The 19,358-nt window shown below is 41.0% G+C and overlaps 1 protein-coding gene across 1 annotated transcript in view; it reads left to right on the top strand.

Annotated features, from left to right (window-relative positions):
* Nucleotides 1-19,358, top strand: part of LOC116504511 (transmembrane protease serine 9-like) — a 40,880-nt gene that overhangs the window by 18,703 nt on the left and 2,819 nt on the right. The window contains exons 8-9 of the mRNA XM_032211547.1: nucleotides 670-874; nucleotides 14,338-14,603. Of these exons, the coding sequence (XP_032067438.1) occupies nucleotides 670-874; nucleotides 14,338-14,603 (471 nt within the window). The remainder of the gene's footprint in view (nucleotides 1-669; nucleotides 875-14,337; nucleotides 14,604-19,358) is intronic.

The following is a 19,358-nucleotide window of genomic DNA, read 5'->3' as shown; positions in this document are numbered from 1 at the left end:
AAGATAGACTAGAACTCCGTTTCCCAGTTTCTAGCCTGATGCCTTAACTGCCATTCCATTGTTGCTAGATACTATTTGCAACCAAAATAAAAATATGTAGGCCAGTATAGTGTTGAACTAGGAAGATTTGGAATCAAAACTTCACTGATTTACCAATTTCATTGGATAACTTTGTGCAATTTTTTTAGCCTAACAAATTTTTTTGTAAAGATATTACAAGGGAAGGGGGAACTCGTATCAATTACTCTATTCTGATAACATGAGATTAAACTCAATTATTTTCGGTTTGTTTTACGGCATCAATTGTGAACTTTGAGTTTAGAATTAGGCATTTAAACACCTGCAGATGTTTTGGATTACAGCTCCAAATCTCTTTACTGCTGATCCCATTGACTGGAGCAGATCAAAGTATTAGCCAAATTGACTTGAATTTACTGCTGCTTCAATTCAAATGATTAAGTTGGACAACTCTAATAATAAACACTAGTGGTATTTCAGACTCATTAATCTAACAGTATCTGGTCCAATAACAGCAAATATTTCCTATCGGATAAGTTTTTAAAAGGCTCTTTGGTTATTATTTTATGTATGTTTTAAATTTTGGTGTTGATTTTTGAACTATTTTAGAATAGCTGAAAATTAACAATGTAACTACATTTTGATTTCCAGGATGTGGAGCAAGGCCTGCAATAGTTAACATAACAGCAGAGACTCAGCCTTTAGGTGGACATGTTGCTCAGCTTGGAGCATGGCCATGGCAAGTTAGTCTTCAGATTTATCGTGTTCCATCAGGTCGATTTCGGCATGTATGTGGCGGATCATTAATTGATAACAATTCGGTACTGACAGTAGCACGTTGCATTAAGAAATGGGTGTATGTATCTTTAATTTCTAAATCTTTTTCTGTACAGTTTGAAGATTTTAAATAAGTGATTGAATTTTGGAATTGCATGTGCAAGCAGAGATTCAGAAAGTGTTTTAGTATATTTCCAGCCTTTACAACATTTGTTCAAATATTTTTATCAAACTAGATAAAATCAAATTAGATGAAACTAGATAGTATAGGGGTGCTTCAGCAGGGGGTTGGACTACAAGCCTTCCAAGGTCCCTTCCAACTCTGTTATTCTGTTAGTTCAGCAGCTTTTCACCCATGCAGAACATATTTTAGGAGAGGGCAACAGCTAAAGAATTCCTTTATATCTTTTCCTTGATAATTAAAACGCTGTTCATCAGTTTGTCACTTGGCAGAAAAGTAAGCTAGGATAAAATTTCTGTTGTTAGGGATAGCTTTCAAGATTCACTCAAAGCTTTCCACAGGTTCCAGCTGTGGTTAGAATGTAGTATTGCAGGCTATCTCTGCCACAGCCTTGAGTTTGATCCTGACCAGCTCAAGGTTAACTCAGCCTTCCATCTTTCTGTGGTTGATAAAATGAGGAAACATTGTTGGGGCAATATAATGATGTAAACAGCTCAGAGAGTGCTGTATAGCACTATGGAGTGGTATAGTATAGGCGGGATAGCAGTCTAAGAGCTATTGCTATTGATCAACAGGGATTAATAAAGTTGTGGAAAGGGAGATCTGAATTTTGGTGGAGCCCAATTTATAAAGACAGGTAGGATGACCCATTACAGAATGAGAACTCCCTCTCCTTTATGGCATGTTTTCCCCACACTTGCTAGCACTTAACTAAACTATTTGAATATGGATTTAGCTTTCTTCTGAAGGAGCCATAAGCTGTTACAAGCAGGAAAATAGATTGTGGGGTGGGCACGGGAGTCCCCACTTATATGATACCTACACTGTGTCACCACCGTCCAGGCCTTCCGCACAGCCCTCAAGATCTGGCTATCCCGTCAGGCCTGGGGATAAGACTTTACTCTCGCCCCTCCCGAATGTTGAGTGAATGTTGTGTTTTACCGCTAATTATTTTTACTCACATTTTCTTTTTGTGTTTTGTCCTGCACTTCCCTCCCCTATTATTGTACGCCACCCTGAGTCCCCTCAGGGAAAAGGGCGGCCTATAAATGTTTAATAAAAGTAAAAAAAAAAAAAAAGTTGTCTCTTAATTGGGCTAATCCCATTTTCAAAGCCAAGTTCCCAAAGTTAAACTGTTATGGCTTGTTTCATGTTTAAGGGAAGAACTGTTTTAAAATCAGAACTGAGGATGCTTTTGTTGTTATATATATATATTTTTTTCCATTTTCATAACATATAATCATATGTATACATAGCCAACATCATATTGTATTATTAATTGTTTACATCGATTTATCTTGCCATCAACTCTCAAAGACAATTATTGGTTCTTCTACTCTCCATACGCCATATTTGTACTTTATCCATCACTTTATTCTCCCTTTCTCCTCCCTCTCCCTACCTCCTTTCTTCCCTCTGTCATCCTTCCCTTCTCTACTTTCCCTTCCTCTCTCCTCCTCTCCCCTTTCTACTCATTTCTCTCCTCCTCTTCCCCCCTCTTGCCCTCTCTCCTATCCCTCTCTTCTTCCCTTACCTCTCTCCTCTATTTCCCACTCTATTTCCTATTTACTTAGTGTATTTCAGCTTCTGAGCAAGCTCCATTTTATATTGATGGTATTTATAATTCCCTTTCAATATACATATTTAATTTTAACATGTATTCTTTTAAAAAAAAATAGAACAAAAAAGTATACATATATAGTCACTGTACCTTTAAAACCCTCCCCACCCCCCAGCCTAATTTTGGCTGAGATGTAGACCTGGTTACAATTCCCAGCTATTCTCATCATTATCTTTATATAATTATGCATCCTTACATGCCCCCAATTAGTGATTCTGTCTTTAAATCTCAATAGTTTCCCATTGTAGGTTTATTTCATGTTCCCTTTCCATTTTCCATATCTTAGATTAATTACCCTTAATTGTCTATAAATGGCAATCCTCACTGTTCAATGTTCGTTACAATTCCCTTAATCTATTATATAGAATAACCGGTAAACATCTCACTTTATTCATCATCTTAAAAATTCGATATATGTCCATGTTTCATATATTTTAATCCATGCTTAGTTGTCCTTCTATTGTCATATTCAGTCAATTCACAACTCAGTTTAATTATCATATATAAAAGTGAATCACAAATCTCTGCTTTACAACCTCCCCATATCAGTATCATATTTATCCATATTCCATATATTTCTTTAATTGTCTTTCCATTATTATATTCAACCAATTAGCAACTCCATTTTATTGTCATATTTAGGAATAAATACCCTTATCTTAGCTTTATATTTTCCCATATAAAAGTTTCTAGTTTTCTGATTTTTTCTTAGTAAGTCTTTTGTCCCACTTCACCGTTCCTCTCTTCTCCCTTTTCTTTGTTTTGACACATCCACACTCTTCAATTTTCCCCAGGCCACCATCAAAAGGATATTTTATATTTCTCTATGTTGGGGCAAAATCTCCTACTTCAATTTTCCTTATACCACTAACAACCTCAACCTCTTTTGTCTGCTTTTTATTCTCTTTTATTGGGATACCTCCTCTTTTTACAGTTTTCCCTATATCACTGCCAAGACAAATGGAGTTTTTTGTCTGCTTTTTATTTCCCTCCATTTCTACCCCTTCGTTGTCTTGCCCCCCTTCTTCTTTGAATTCTTCTTTAGACATCTGCTTCTCTGGGTTCAGAATTCTATTTAGGCTTGATTTTAATGATTTATCCATATATTTTTTATAATTTCACATAGTTCTTCAAATTCCCAGCTTTCCATAATGTCCAGTTCCAAAGTTACAGTTAGTTATACAGTTCTTATTTCAGAGTTCTGATCCACCTTAAATTTATCTACTTCAGCTGCTGTGGGGAAGAGCGATGGGAGCCATCTTGGTCTTTTGTTCTTCCTTAATGTCTAATTCCAAAATTGCAGTTAGTTATAAAAGTCTTATTTTGAGTCCACCTTAAATTTAATTCAACTACTGTGAGACCGGAAGAGAAGCTGGGGCCATCTTAATCTTTTGCAGCGAAAAAAAAGGATGAAAGGGGGGGGGAACCCTCGTATTTCCCAGTTCTTGACTCTGTAATTATTCTTTCCCCTGTCACCTTCCGCCTCTGGTCAACCACAGCTGCTCAAAACATATCAATTGTATCAAATTTGCAAATAGCCAGATTCGGGTACGTTTCTATTTTGCCTCCTGCTTTCCCAAATTCTGATTTATGGCAGTTAGTTAATTAAAACTTCCTGCACAGTCAAGGTTAGATTTTCAGTTATCAGTGAGAAGAAGTGTTGTTTTTTTCCTTGCTTTTTTGGAGTTGCTTCAAAGCAAAGTAAATCTTTCGGAATGTTTGGTTTCAATTTCAAATCCCAAACCGAGTTTAGAGTTTATATTTGAGAGGGTTTGTCACGTCTCTGCTTTCTCCTTTTCTGTCCACATTTGTTTCAAGCAAAATAAAAAAAATTTGGGGGGGGGAGAGTGTTTCAACCCTCCATTTTCCTTCCTTTCTTTTGGAGAAAATCCCGATCTGACCATCAATATTATTTATGCTCTCAAGATTTCTTTGCCTTTACCAGGAATTGATTTATGGCTGTGGGTTAGATAAATTTTCTTACCAGTCTTTAATCTCTTCCTCACCCTCCTGTTCATTTGCTTAGATAGGAAGTCAGCATCTTGACAGCCATATTGCAGGCTGCCGCCCCCACTCCGATTCATAAGACAAATCTCCAACCTGTGACGTTGCCTCCCTCTGGGTCTGGTGAGACACTGCCCTTCTTTGCCCCCCCCCCTCTGGGGGGGGGCGGGTTCTGATCCAAAAAAGGATCACCGGAGTAAGTTTGTCAGACAGGGTTCATGTGAAGCTCTTCCGAGTTCACATTCCCTACATCTGTTCAGCTGGAGAACTTCCTGTCGAATCCCAGAACTGAGGATGCTTTGAATCAGCTTCAGATTTGAGTTGGAGATGAGATGAAGGTAAAATCATAATGCATGACAAAAAAAACCTGTAAAGTTCATTCTCTGATTAAGTGCAAATGAGGAAAGGCCATGAGTCAGTGGGAGTACAGGTGATTGCAAAGATATTTCTGCTCCTTTAAGGTAGGGACAAATTTTATATCTGGAAATTTGGAATGCTTTGATCTTTGTTACTGACTTCAGTAGAAGAATAGAACTTTGCTGTTCCTGAACTACTGAAGTAGTCTAAGGTCTTAAATTCTTTAGGAAATTATTTTGCTTTCTTTCCCATGCCATATTTTTAAACAGCAACTTAAAAGGAAGTATAACAAGAGGAAAATCTGTCTTTGGAATGTTTGGCTTTCAGACCATGATAATTAAATCCACATCTTCATATATTTAATCATTGTCGAGATAAAAATGTTACCTTACGCATTATTTTTCCCCAATCTATCTGGGGAAGCAAGATGTTTCCAAGCACCATTACCCAATTTTCTACTCTTTTAGGAATAATGCAATCATTGAATTGTAAGCTGCCCAGAATCATTTATTAATATGGATGGCTATAAAATCATATGAATAAATAAATAGAAATGAAACAACCATTTATATTAGCTGTGACTTGTATTACCAAAATAGCATCCTGCTTGTGTTCTACAAGTGGTCCTCACTTAAGAACCACTGATGCAGTACCATTCCAACTTAGGATCGGAAAAAGCGATAGTCAATGACTAGTCCTCATATTTATGATAGTCACAGTATCCTCACAGTCATGTGATGGTGATCCAGGCACTCAGTGACTGATTTAAAGTTATGAGGAGAACTTTAAAATTCAGTGTCATAAGTATTTATTAGTTGTAGTTGTAGTTGAGTTTATTTATAGGCCGCCCTTTTCCCTGGGGGGACTCAGGGCGGCTAACAACTTGTATGGGAGGGGAAGACATACAATAACATAAAAACACAATGTATAATTAAAATCAAGCAACATTCATACAACATTCGGGTGGGGGCGGACTATGGTCTTTACCCTCAGGCCTGGCGGGATAGCCAGATCTTGAGGGCTGTGTGGAAGGTCTGAAGGGTGGTGAGGGTACGAATCTCCACGGGGAGATCGTTCCAGAGGGTCGGAGCTGCTACTGAAAAGGCTCTCCTCCGCGTAGTTGCCAGCCGGCACTGGCTGGCAGATGGCACTCGGAGGAGGCCTAATCTGTGAGATCTTATGGGTCGAGAGGAGGTGATTGGCAGGAGGCGGTCTCCCAAGTACGCAGATCCACTACCATGAAGGGCTTTGTAGGTAGTAAGAAGCACCTTGAAGCGCACACGGAGATCAACAGGTAGCCAGTGCAGCTCGCGGAGGATAGGTGTTATGTGGGTGAACCGAGGTGCACCCACAATCACTCGCGCGGCCGCATTCTGGACTAGCTGAAGCCGCCGGATGCTCTTCAAGGGCAGCCCCATGTAGAGCACGCAGTATTCCAGCCTAGAGGTCACGAGGGCGCGAGTGACTGTTGTGAGAGCCTCCCGATTCAGGTAGGGTCGCAACTGGCGCACCAGGCGAACCTGGGCAAATGCCCCCCTGGTCACAGCCGACAGGTGGTAATCAAAGGTCAGCTGTGGATCCAGGAGGACTCCCAAGTTGCGAACCCTGTCTGAGGGGTGTAAAATTTGGCCCCCCAGCCTGAGCGATGGAACACTAACCAAATTTTTGGGAGGGAAACACAACAGCCACTCGGTCTTTTCTGGGTTGAGTACAAGCTTGTTAGCCCTCATCCAGTCCCTAACAGCTTCAAGTCCCTGGTTCATCACGTCCACCGCTTCATTGAGTTGGCACGGGGCGGACAGATACAGCTGCGTATCGTCCGCATATTGGTGGTATCTTATCCCGTGCCTCCAAATGATCTCGCCCAGCGGTTTCATGTAGATGTTAAATAGTACGGGGGACAGGACTGACCCCTGCGGCACCCCATATGTTAGGGGCCTCATGGTCGATCTCTGTCCCCCGACCAACACCGACTGCGACCTGTCCGAGAGGTAGGAGGAGAACCACTGCAAAACAGTGCCTCCCACCCCCACCTCCCGCAGTCGTCGCAGAAGGATACCATGGTCATTTTTGGCTATCACAAAGCTGTAGCATCAGTGGTGGGTTTCAAAAAATTTTGGAACCTACTCTGGGTGTGGCCTGCTTTGTGGGAGTGGCTTGCCAGCCATGTGACCAGGTGGGAGTGGCTTGCTGGCCATGTGACTGGGTGGGAGTGGCTTGCTGGCCATGTGACCGGGTGGGAGTGGCCATGACGATGTCAGCATTCCCAGTCAAGATGGAGGTATAAGTTACACAGAAAAGAAAGAGGCATCCATACACCTGAATTTAACTTTAAAGCAGTGGCAACAACTTAAATTCATTAAATAATAATGTTTGTTAGGGTGATGCACTGTTTTTGAATATATAGGAATGTAAAGCCCACAGAATCTACTTGGTACTTTTTAAAGCAGCGGCACATTTTTCCTGGATTCATGAAATATCTACTTTAAAGAATTGTGGATGGGGTACTGTTATCACCCCCCCTTGACGGCTTGTTAACAAACACAGACAATTAAACTTAAAAGGTCTTTTCTTTATCAGTTTTCAGTTCAAACTGGCTTCGAGCCCAGAAATAACAAAATATAAACATAAACCTCTGATAAGAATTCAAAACAAAAGCTCTTACAAACGCTGCCCTTCTTCCATCGTCTCCACGGATCAGATTTACATGAAAACACCAAAGCATTTATCCAAATGTAACAGGCATAATCATGAGTAATAAGCAAGCAATATTGTACCAACTCTTTCGGTATCCGGTGGCCACCATGTTTCCTTCCACCCTTCCCGGCATCGACACCCCATCCAGGGACATCCACCCTCCACAAGCCCGACTCACCACCCCTCCTACCGTCGGAGGTTGATGGCAGCTCTGTCGACTGTGGCCGAGCTTTCACTCCCTGTCTAGGGGCCTCCACCCTCTGCAAGGCTGACCCACCAACCCCCTTTCCGTCGGAAGTTGACGGCAGCTCTACAGACTGTGGCCGAGCCTTCACTCCCTGTTTAGGGTCCTCCACCCTCTGGAAGGCCAATCCACCAACCCCCTTTCCGTCGGAAGTTGACTGCAGCCCTACCGACTTTGGCCGAGCCTTAACTCCCTGTTTAGGGTCCTCCACCCTCTGCAAGGCCAATCCACCAACTCCCTTTCCGTCGGAGGTTGACGGCAGCTCGACCGACTTCGGCCGAGCCTTAACACCCTGTCCAGGGTCCTCCACCTTCTGCAAGACCGACCCACCAGCCACCACGCAATCCCCTCCCGCAGAGCCTTTCCCCCGGCTTCATGATTGGGGTGTGGCCCAGAAGGGTTGGTGACGGCCTCCCCAGAACACGGTTCAAGACCCCGGCACCCCACCGGGAACCCAGAGACAAAGTCCAGTGTTGCGGGGACCGGAGTCGACAAAGACTGGAATCTTGGCGGAGTTCTCTTTGTAGACTTGGCCCAATGACACTGGGCACAGGACTGCACGCACCTCCGTACTTCATCTTTCAGATGGGGCCACCAAAATTGACGGGAGGCCAGGCGCAATGTCCGAACAAACTCCCAATGTCTTGTTGCAGATGCGCAATGAATCTGCGAAAGCACCTATCAACGGATGTGCCCTGCGGGAACATAGAGCCAGCCCCGACACTTCAAAGATCCCCTTCCAAAGTCCATGGGGACGCTGGCCTCACTTCTGCCTTTTGTCGCTCCACCCAGTCGTCACCCCGCTGCGCATCCCATACCAGAGACTGCATGCTCCCTGGATGACAAACGGCAGCGCAGGTTGCAACGGGTAGAACAGTCCAAGGTGGAAGCGAGTTCGCAGGGTCGGAGTTCTTTACTTTACTCGGCACGGCATCCGCCCTGGGACTCCACACCCCCTGAATGCATGCTATCCTGTGTGAACAGGGTAACACGGCCGCACCAACGTGCTGGTTGTCCAACTTGATCGTGCGTTGCTGAGGGACGGTTGCAGTCCGCACAACCCTTCGGTTCTTCTTGGGGCAGCTCCCTACCAAGTGTCCAAGATCCCTGCAATAAAAACACAACCCCTCTGAACGTCTTCTGTTCATCTCTGTCCGTGACACCCGAGGTTGGACAGCACCCAACTCCATGGGCTCCTCCCAGTCCGCTGCAGTCTCTTGCTGAACTGGCATGCTGGTGGTTTCCTGGAATACCCGGTGAGGCCTTCGCCTCTGCAGCCTGATGTCTATCCGGAGGCACAGGTGGACCAACGCGTCCAACGTCGGTGGCCTGTCCACCCTTGCCAGTTCATCCTGCAAGGCCTCAGACAATCCATCTTGGAACATGTCCATTAAAGCAGGTTCATTCCATGTGGAATCTTGGCTACATAGCCTGAATTCAGACACATATTCTTGCAATGACCCAGTACCCTGCTGCAAGGATTTCAAACTTCTGGCAGCTGTTTCCCCTTTGATCGGATCTTCAAACATCCATTTGAAATGCTGGCAGAAGCCCTGAAAGTCATCCAGCAGAGGGCTCTGTTGCACTAACAAGGGCGTGGCCCACCGGGCAGCCGTGCCTGAAAGCAAACTGATCATGAGTCCCACCTTCGTCCGGTCAGTGGGAAAGTCCTCCGCTCTCAGGCTAATAAACAGCTGGCATTGTCCCAAGAATGCTGCAAACATGGCCAAATGCCCAGTTCCACCACAAATCAGCGCTCGACTAAACCGCGTCCGACTAAACCGCGTAGCTGACATCATCAACAGGGCGACAACAGCGCGGAGAGAGAAGCACGCTGTAAACCCTAACCCTAAAATTAACCCCTAAACCTAAACCTAACCCCCCTAAACCTAACCCCCCTAAACCTAACCCTAAACCTAATCCTTAACCTAACCCTAATCATAACCCTAAACCTAACCCTAAACCTAACCCTTACCTTAAGTTGAATCGGCTTGCTTTCAAAGCACTATTTAAAGCGCCCTTCTTTCTCCGCGCTGGCTGTTATTGCCCTGTTGATGACGTTAGCAACGCGGTTTAATCAGGCGCGGCTTAGTCGAGCGCGGTTTTGACGGGTCACGCAAATGCCCATCATATTTATCTGGCATGGCAACTAGACACTTCCTCCTTGGCTGGGGGGGGGGGGGGTCTTACAGCTCTCTGCAACTGTTGAATTTGGTCCGACAACATTGTTATTTGCTGCGCCATTAATCTATTCTCCGCCATGAGTTGTTCCATAGTTACTGAGATTAAGGCTTGTCTTGGCTGGAGTCAATCTGTTCTGACCCCCCCCCCCTTGATGGCTCATTAACAAACGCAGACAATTAAACTCAAAAGGACTTTTCTTTATCAGTTTTCAGTTCAAACTGGCTTCGAGCCCAGAAATAACATAAACATAAATCTCTGATAAGAATTCAAAACAAAAGCTCTTACGAACGCTGCCCTTCTTCCATCGTCTCCACGGATCAGATTTACATGAAAACACCAAAGCATTTATCCAAATGTAACAGGCATAATCACGAGTAATAAGCAAGCAATATTGTACCAGACACGGAACATATGAAGGAACGTTGACTCCAGCGACTGGGGCGTGGCAGCATCTCTCCTTTTATCTCCAAACCTCCTCCCACAAGCCCCAGCTGCATACTGAATTTTGTATCCTGAAAAAACTCTCAGCAGAACTGCTGAGTCATAACACTGAATTTTGTATCCCGAAAAACCTCTCAGCAGAACTGCTGAGTCACAACAGGGTACTATATTTACAGTCTTGTATTCTCTTCAATACTTTGTTGGGAACAGAGTCCAAAGTACCATGCAGTCCTAGCATTTCGACTAAAGTTAGGCAAGTTATTTTACAGGGCTCTGAGCACTCCTCCAGATGTGGTCAATGAAACAGATATTCCAAAGTACTCCCACAACTTTCCAATGCTTTGAAATCCCACCAAATGATTTATATAAGCCTATTTCATACTTTCTTCTATATGGCAATCAGGGTGGTTTTGCATATGATTCACAGGTGGTCTATTTTCCAGGTACTTAGAGGGCCAAGAACTGCCTTTCCTAGATTGCAGCTTTAGCTTCCTTGAATGTTAACACAACTTTAGGCCATTCAAATATAGACTAGCTCTGATCCTGGAACTATATCACATGCTTTATATATTAATATCATATTCAATGTAATCATTATTGCTAAAAAAACAGGCAGCAGTTAGAGTAGTTTGTAACAAAACATGGGCAAGAATCAAGAAGTTGATTCACCACCATCACCACCCCTATTTTAGTTTATTTCTGTCTTATCTAATATTTTCCTGCAATTCTTCCATAATCCAGACTACTAAAAAGAATTCTACATAATGATACTTTTAAAATAAGTTTGATGTCCAACAGATTTCCTACTTATTAATATGAACAGGTTTTGGCCTGTTGCTTAAAAAAATAAATTCATAAATATATCCCCAATAAAAAAGAATAGTATGTTGGAGTACTGAAAAACTCAGCCAAATGGGAAAACCCAAAGAAAAAAAATATTGGACTTCCTGCTAAGAAGTAACAATTTATATATAGTATGCACAATTCTTTTAGTTAAATTATTGCTGAACAATTTATAATAGTTGCATTAAAGTATTATTCTAAGATATTTGCCACTACTTCCCTACTTCCTAGATATTCACTATTGTCTCTCTCTCCCCCCCCCTCAAGATTTAAGGGTATGTGAAACAGTTTTGATGAAACTTGCATGATATGAAACTTCTCTCCTTTGAAATAATGTTTGGTTTTAATTCTCCAATGAATCAAAAGGAATGTTTTACGCTTCCTTGTTACACAGCATTTGTTTTAGCTTTCCATAGCGCTCCCTAAAACCAACCGAGGAAGATAAAACCACAGAAATCTAATACTGTTGTGCACAGCTTTGCACTAAATTATCTGTATAGTAAGCCAAAAATAGTTTAATATTATAATTAGCCCACCTGTTTCCCCCATTAACATGCAAATACATTTTTTCTTGTTCAGAGACTGCCTGAGAGATTTCCCAGTCCTTGCAAAATATCACACATTCACATAAAGGGAGCAGCAACTCCTCTGTTAAGGGGGGAGGGAGTTCGGCTTCTCTGCCATTTAAAGGCTGCAGCAGGGAGAATCCCAACTTTTTTCCTCTCCCTCCATTCACAGAGGAGCTGCTGCTCCCTTTATGCTCCCACTGGCCTCCTCCCTCCCGGGGAACCCACCTGAAAGGGACAGGCAGGCTGCCACAGCTTTGATGTGAAGACATTTCTGAGAAGAGAAACTTCTCCAGTCCGGCTGCACCCGAGCTGATGGAGCGCCCGTGCAATCGGAGCAACCGTGTGGCTTACCTGCACTGGCTGTCTTCCTGGCGACGGCGGGCGGTTGTGGGCACTCCACCAGTTCGGGTGCAGCGGACTGGAGAAGTTTGCACGGCACTGGCAGGCAGGTTCTAGGACGCCAGCCCACCAGTAAGGGACCTCCATGCACAGCGCTTTTCTCAGCACGGGGAGACGGACGGCGCAAACTACTGTGTGTCTCCCCATGCTCAGAAAAGCGATTCCATTTAAGTTATTTGCTGGCAAGCAGGTTCTGGGACGCCTGCCCACCAGTAAGGGACCTCCACGCATAGCGCTTTTCTCAGCACGGGGAGATGGACGGCACAAACTCCTGTCTGTCTCCCCATGCTCAGAAAAGCAATTCCGTTTAAGTCCTTCGCTGGCAGACAGTTCTAGGACGCCTGCCCGCCAGTAAGGGACCTCCACGCACAGCGCTTTACTCAGCACGGGGAGACGGACGGCACAAACTTCTGCCTGTCTCCCCGTGCTCAGAAAAGCAATTCCATTTAAGTCCCTTGCTGGCACGCAGGTTCTAGGACACCTGCCCGCCAGTAAGGGACCTCCACACACAGCGCTTTTCTCAGCACGGGAAGACGGACGGCGCAAACTACTGGGTGTCTCCTTGTGCTCAGAAAAGTGATTCCGTTTAAGTCCTTTGCTGGCAGGCAGGTTCTAGGACGCCTGCTCACCAGTAACAGACCTCCACGCACAGCGCTTTTCTCAGCACGGGGAGACGGACAGGGCAGGCGTTCTGGAACTTACTTCCAGATCCACCGGTGGAACCTCCTCTCACCGGATCAGTAAATTTCACCAACCGGTTCTCCTGATTTGGTGCGAACCGGCAGAAACCCACCACTGGGTAGCATGCATCTTGCCATCATGCATCAGACTAAAGATAATCTAAAATCTTTAACACTCATATTAGATATCACCATTTACAAAAGCAAAAGAAAGAATTTTAAGAGCTCCAATTACTTCACTATTTTTTCTGTAAAGACTATTATATACCTATGCCCACACAAACAGCAATAGCAAACTTTATAGACGGAGAGAAAAAAAACACAATATTTATCCTATGAAGTATATTATGACACAGTCCCACTTAGGATCAGGAGGTCCCTGTGTGAGTCCTTCCTTCTCATTTGAATAAAAGATGTACATTCTTTTTGTTAGATAAACAGCTTTTTGTTATAAGACCAGAGGAGCCAAGAAGACATTTCTTAGGACAATATTATTTCTGCTGCTTTAAAATGTACCAAATAATTGACTAAATTATACTTAGAAATAGAGAATATATATATATATATATATATATATATATATATATATATATATATATATATATATATATATATATATATATATATATATATATATATAATCTGTGAAAAGTTTAAAAGTTTAAAATTCATCATCATGTGACTCAGCTGCTCATTGATTTCAGAATTGCTAAGCCATTGAAACATTTGAAAGTTTCAGCCATTAAAATGGCATTGATGAGAAAGTCCATTTAAACTACTCTCTTTTTAAACACTTTAAAAATAATATATACAAGCTGATAGATTTTTTCAGATAAAGTAGTGTCTAATAGATATGGAAGTAGAAAAAAGCATCCTATCTTCTTGAATTATGCTTTTTAGGAGATCCATTTTTTTGTCTGAACTACTCTTTTTTCTATTAAAAAAAACACCACTGGATATATTGTAACTATTCAATGAAAGGTGAACTACCATCAAGTACAAAGTTACTAATTGGACTGGATTATTGCATAATTATGCAGCTGTGCATAATAGTGGCTAAACCACCATGGCTGCATAAAGAACTCTGATAAATTGAAAGACAAAAATGATGTATAAAAAGTGGAAAGAGGGGCACATAACTAAGGCATACTATCACCAAATAGCTGAGCCTGTAAATGAAGTGAGGAAAGCTAAGGCTCACAATGAAAAAAGGCTTGCGAATTAGAACTACAGAGCTACAGATTTTAAGATTGCATAATTCTAAAATTATATAAAGCAGCCTCTGACCCTCATTAATTCTACAAATGATTTTATTGTCCTAGAAATCCAGAATATTGGAGAGTTGTGATTGGCTTACATCGTCTTTACAAACCTCATTCTCACACTATAAGTCGTCGGGTGAAAAGTATCATTGTCCATTCTGGTTTCAAGTGGGACAGCTATGAAAATGACATTGCAATGTTTAAACTTGTGAAGCTCGTTGAGTACAATAAATACATTCAGCCTATCTGCTTACCTCAGGATTCTCATCTAGTGAGTGATAAGAATCCATGTTACATAAGTGGATGGGAAAACATAAAGAAAAAAGGTAATTATTTAATCTTTCTGCAGATAACATTTCATGAATTCAGAAAACTTTCATATTTTAATTCAAGTAATTTAACTTACTATGGAGAACAGGGTTTGGCAGTATTTAATGGGTTGGGAGCTATGCTTCCTTTCAGCCTACAAGAAAGCCTGTGATGCCATCACTAGGAGGGATTGGGCTGATTCTTAGTCCTTCAAGGCAGTTCAGAGGTGTATATGGGAACAGGAGACCAGTAGAAAACAAATTACTCCTACTGCTAACATTAAAATCCCTGAATCTCCATCCTTGTCTGTCTGTATTATTAATATAACTTTCAGCCTTAGCCTACACATCAAACTAAATTAAATTTCATTATCTGCTGAATTATTTCATATTATAGATGTTAAGCAACTTTTCTTTTGGCAAATTGATATGAGTGCTTTCACATTAGGACTATGAAATGTTATGGAGTAAAAATTATAGGCTAGCAAAGAAAACCCAGGAGAATGAATAATTTTCATATAATCTACATTAAATCATGTATTTAATCATGTTCCTTTCCATTATATTAAATATTTAGCATATTTGTTTGAAATAAATTGCTCCAGCGAACATGAGCCTCACTATTTTGTTCTGGTTTCCTGATATAATCAACATAAAGAAATTATCACACGTCCCATATAATCAGCAGATCAGCTCAATCTGTTGTTTTCTAGATAAAGAGAAGAATAGTAGCCTTCTGGGGGGGAATGGGTAATTGAAACCAGGTAGAGAGCTGGTGACTGCAGTGGAACAAAGAGCTGGTGATGGGACCAGCTGTTCAGGTTTCATCTCTGAACAAGAGCACTTGGGAATGTCCACATATGCTCCAGACAATTGCTTCTCACACTGAGACCACCAGCCAACGATCTCCAGCAAATTTAAAACTGGGAGATGAGGGTTTGTCTTCTTTGCCCAAGCACTTTTCAAAAGACACCGGATTTCCTTCCTTAATCACTTTTGGAAATTGCTTATTAGCTCTTTTGTGAAGAACCTAAAGAAAGGCAAATTTTACTACACTGAAGTGAGTTTCTTTCAATCCTTAGCAGTAGAAGATTTAAATACAAATATAAGTAGTTAAAAAACTTTTGGGTAATAACCTGCAAAAGCATGATTAGAATGTGGATTTTGAGAAGTTATAAAGGGACTAAGGCTCCAAATTGTTTTGAAATAATTAAACTAATTTTAAGAATGCTTCCCATGGGAAAATGTGTTGTTTTTGTATGTATATAATAATGCATATAATATGATGTGATTTTGAAGGTTGGACACTAGAGGGAACCAGAAGGAACTAAAGGACAAGAAAACTTACCATAATTTGAATGGAACAAAATACTTTAAAACTGGATGTATTGAAGGATGAATCCAGAAGTTGATTTTAAAAGTACCTGCCATTACAGATAGACCTTATGATCACAATTGAACCCCAAAACACCTTTGCAGTTAAATAAATTTTGCCCCATTTTACAATTTTTGCCATAGGCAAATCACTGCAATTGTTAAATGAATTATGCTCTTGTTAAATGAGTCTGACTTTCCCCATTGACTTTGCTTGTCAGAAGCTGGCTGGGAAGGTCCCAAATGATGTTCAGATGACCCTGGAACTCTGCCACTGTCATAAATACCTGCCATTTGCTAAGCACCCAAATTTTGATCTTGTGACCATGGGGATGTTGTAATAGTCATAAGTCTGAAAACTGGTCATACGTTCACTTTTTCAGTACCATTGTAACTTCAAATGGTCACTAAATGAATTGTTGTAAATCAAGGACTACCTACCGTATATACTCGAGTATAGGCCGACCCGAATATAAGCCGAGGCACCTAATTTTACCACAAAAAACTGGAAAAGTTATTGACTCGAGTATAAGCCTAGGGTGGGAAATGCAGCAGCTACCGGTAAATTTCAAAAATAAAAATAGATACCAATAATGTTTTTGAATATTTATTTCAAAGAAAAACAGTAAACTAGCGGTGTATTCAATGAAATACTTCACTCACCTCATGATGCTGATGTCCCGCTGTGATGATGATGTCCCGTGCAGCCGCGGGAGTGATGTCCCACCTCCTATGACACACGGCACAGTGATTCCTATCATTGGATCACTGTACCAGAGGAGGTGGGACATCGCTATGTGGCTGCTTGCCATAACAAGGAGGAGGTGGGACATCGTTGCAGAGCGGCAGGAGGGGGAGGAAGGGGAATCGTAAGACAGCCCTGCATTACATTAGAACGTGAGGAGGGGGGATGGTGCGGTGCGCGCTGCGCGGCAAACTGACACAGAGGGAGGGGAAACTCACAGGGGCACTGGGCCATTCACGAGTGTCACCCAGCGGCATGGCCCCGCCCCTTTTTCTCCTCCATTTCGGGCAAATTTTTCACTGACTCGAGTATAAGCCGAGGCGGCTTTTTTCAGCCCAAAAAGTGGGCTGAAAAACTAGGCTTATACTCGAGTATATACAGTATATAGTGTTTGGAAAATGGTATGGAAGAGGAGACATTTTATTGGCTATAACTGAGATTGATTTGAAAGTGGATTTAGAAATCATTGGCTATAGGAATGGTATGGGAAGAGATGCTATACTGCATGTACAAATTAAATTGACTGCTATACAAATTAACAAACCAAAAGAGAAACCTTGGTAACTTTTCTATATTGGATTTACAAATTAATGTTTGAAGAATTTTATGAAAAGGAATAAAGAAAACATGAGGCAAAAGTAAAGGAAGGAATATAAAGTTAATTTATTTGATCAAGGTTAAAAATGGACTTTTGCTCATCAGAACTCTATGATGAGACTAAAGATTTGATGATAGATAACATGAGATATGGGGGGAAGAAACTTTTTGTTGAATTTTACAGGAAAATGGTAAGTTACTAAAATAGTTTATTCACTTGAAGGGGAAGTAATTTCTATATTTTTCTTTTTTTAGCTGTACTATTTTTTCCATTTTCTATTTTTTATCTTTTTACCTTTCTATTTTTGTTTTTCTAGTTTGTATTAGTTCTTATCTTTTTAATAGTAACATTCTGTAACATTATTAATAGTTTAATACTAAAATAGTTTATTCACTTGAAGGGGAAGTAATTTCTATATTTTTCTTTTTTTAGCTGTACTATTTTTTCCATTTTCTATTTTTTATCTTTTTTACCTTTCTATTTTTGTTTTTCTAGTTTGTATTAGTTCTTATCTTTTTAATAGTAACATTCTGTAACATTATTAATAGTAAGAGTAACCTGTAGTTGGTGAGATGCACTTTGATTTTGCCAAGGTACCATTTTTTCTAGATTGGGATGGGCCATCTTCAGTCTCCACATCAGTACTTTAAATACTATAGGCCAGTGTTGGCGAACGTTTTCAGCACCAAATGCCAAAATGGGTGCACGCATGCGGGAAACCAGAAGCGCAGCTGTCCGGTGCACATGTAAGCGCCTGGAAAATTACCTTCCAGTTTCCGGTGTGTGCACCAGCCAGCTGGTTTTCGTACGTACATGCATGCCAGAAACAGGAAGACCAGATGGGCAGTGCGCATGCGTGCACTGAAAACAGGAAGAGCAGCCACCTGGAGTGCGCATGCACACCAGCGGCTGCTCTTCCAGCTTTCAGCACTCCCGCATGCATGAAGACCAGCTGGCTGGTGCAACGGAACCCAGAAAAGCAACATGCGACAGCTCACATGGCTGGAGAGATGACTCTGTGTGCCACTTCCAGCACTTGTGCCATATGTTCACCATCATGGCTATAGGCTATAGTTGCTTTTGGTTTCAAATTAGGGCATTAGTTAACATAAGTCCACAGGGAACATAGTTAAAGATGTAAATGTGATATTGAGATTGCATTCCTAAAATATAAAATTCAATATTTTGAAGGGCTTTGACATTATCAAGCCTGTTTCTTGGAAAAGAAACAAAATTTATGTAGATGGAATTAAACCAACACTCTTGCTGTTAAGGAACAGAGTCAAGATTAAAAACATTATTTTTTTTATAATAGTAAAAGTTAATACTGTATTTAGAGAAATAAAATAAGAGTAAAAAAATTTAAAAAAAAGAAAAGGAAAAAAGAGGAAAGACAAAATATGTAAAAAAGTGACTTCCAAACTTTATCACAGGTATAAACAAATTTATGGATTCTTCACCTCCATTAAGATTACAATTAATCAACATTATATTCCTTTCTTTTACTTCTAACAGTCTTAATCTTCATTCAAGCATTGTCTTAAGATTTGATTTTTCTTCAATTCTTTTTTATCTCATCACAAAGAATTCTTTAGGTCTTTTACATACTTATTTTTTAAATCTGGTAAGGAAAAATATTTAGGTCACTTTTGGGGTCATCATTTGTATTTCCCTTTTGATTTTTAAAGCAGAATCAGTTTTTTTTGTATAACCAGTGAGAAATCGTTTTCCAAGCTATTCTTTTGGCCTATCATTTGTAAATCCACTTTCAGTATCATCTCTAACTTGTTAGATACAATTTATTTTGCATTTCTTCAATTTCATTTTTTAAAACATAGTCTAACCATTGAGGCAGATGCTATGACTGACATTATTGATATTGTGGCTATTATTCTTCAAAAGTCTCTGTTAATATTTTGAATAATACGTTTTGCATCATTTTAATTGACACAAAATGTATGCTTGTGGTTTCTACCTAGAATCTTTAGTTCCCTCTAGTGCCCAATTTTAAAAACATAAAATTACTTATCATTACAGCTTACAAAACTAGAAAATA

The sequence above is a fragment of the Thamnophis elegans genome, chromosome 2, assembly GCF_009769535.1.
Source record: "Thamnophis elegans isolate rThaEle1 chromosome 2, rThaEle1.pri, whole genome shotgun sequence".
In the NCBI taxonomy this organism is placed as follows: domain Eukaryota; kingdom Metazoa; phylum Chordata; class Lepidosauria; order Squamata; family Colubridae; genus Thamnophis; species Thamnophis elegans.
This window is presented reverse-complemented; position numbering and strand designations above follow the sequence as displayed.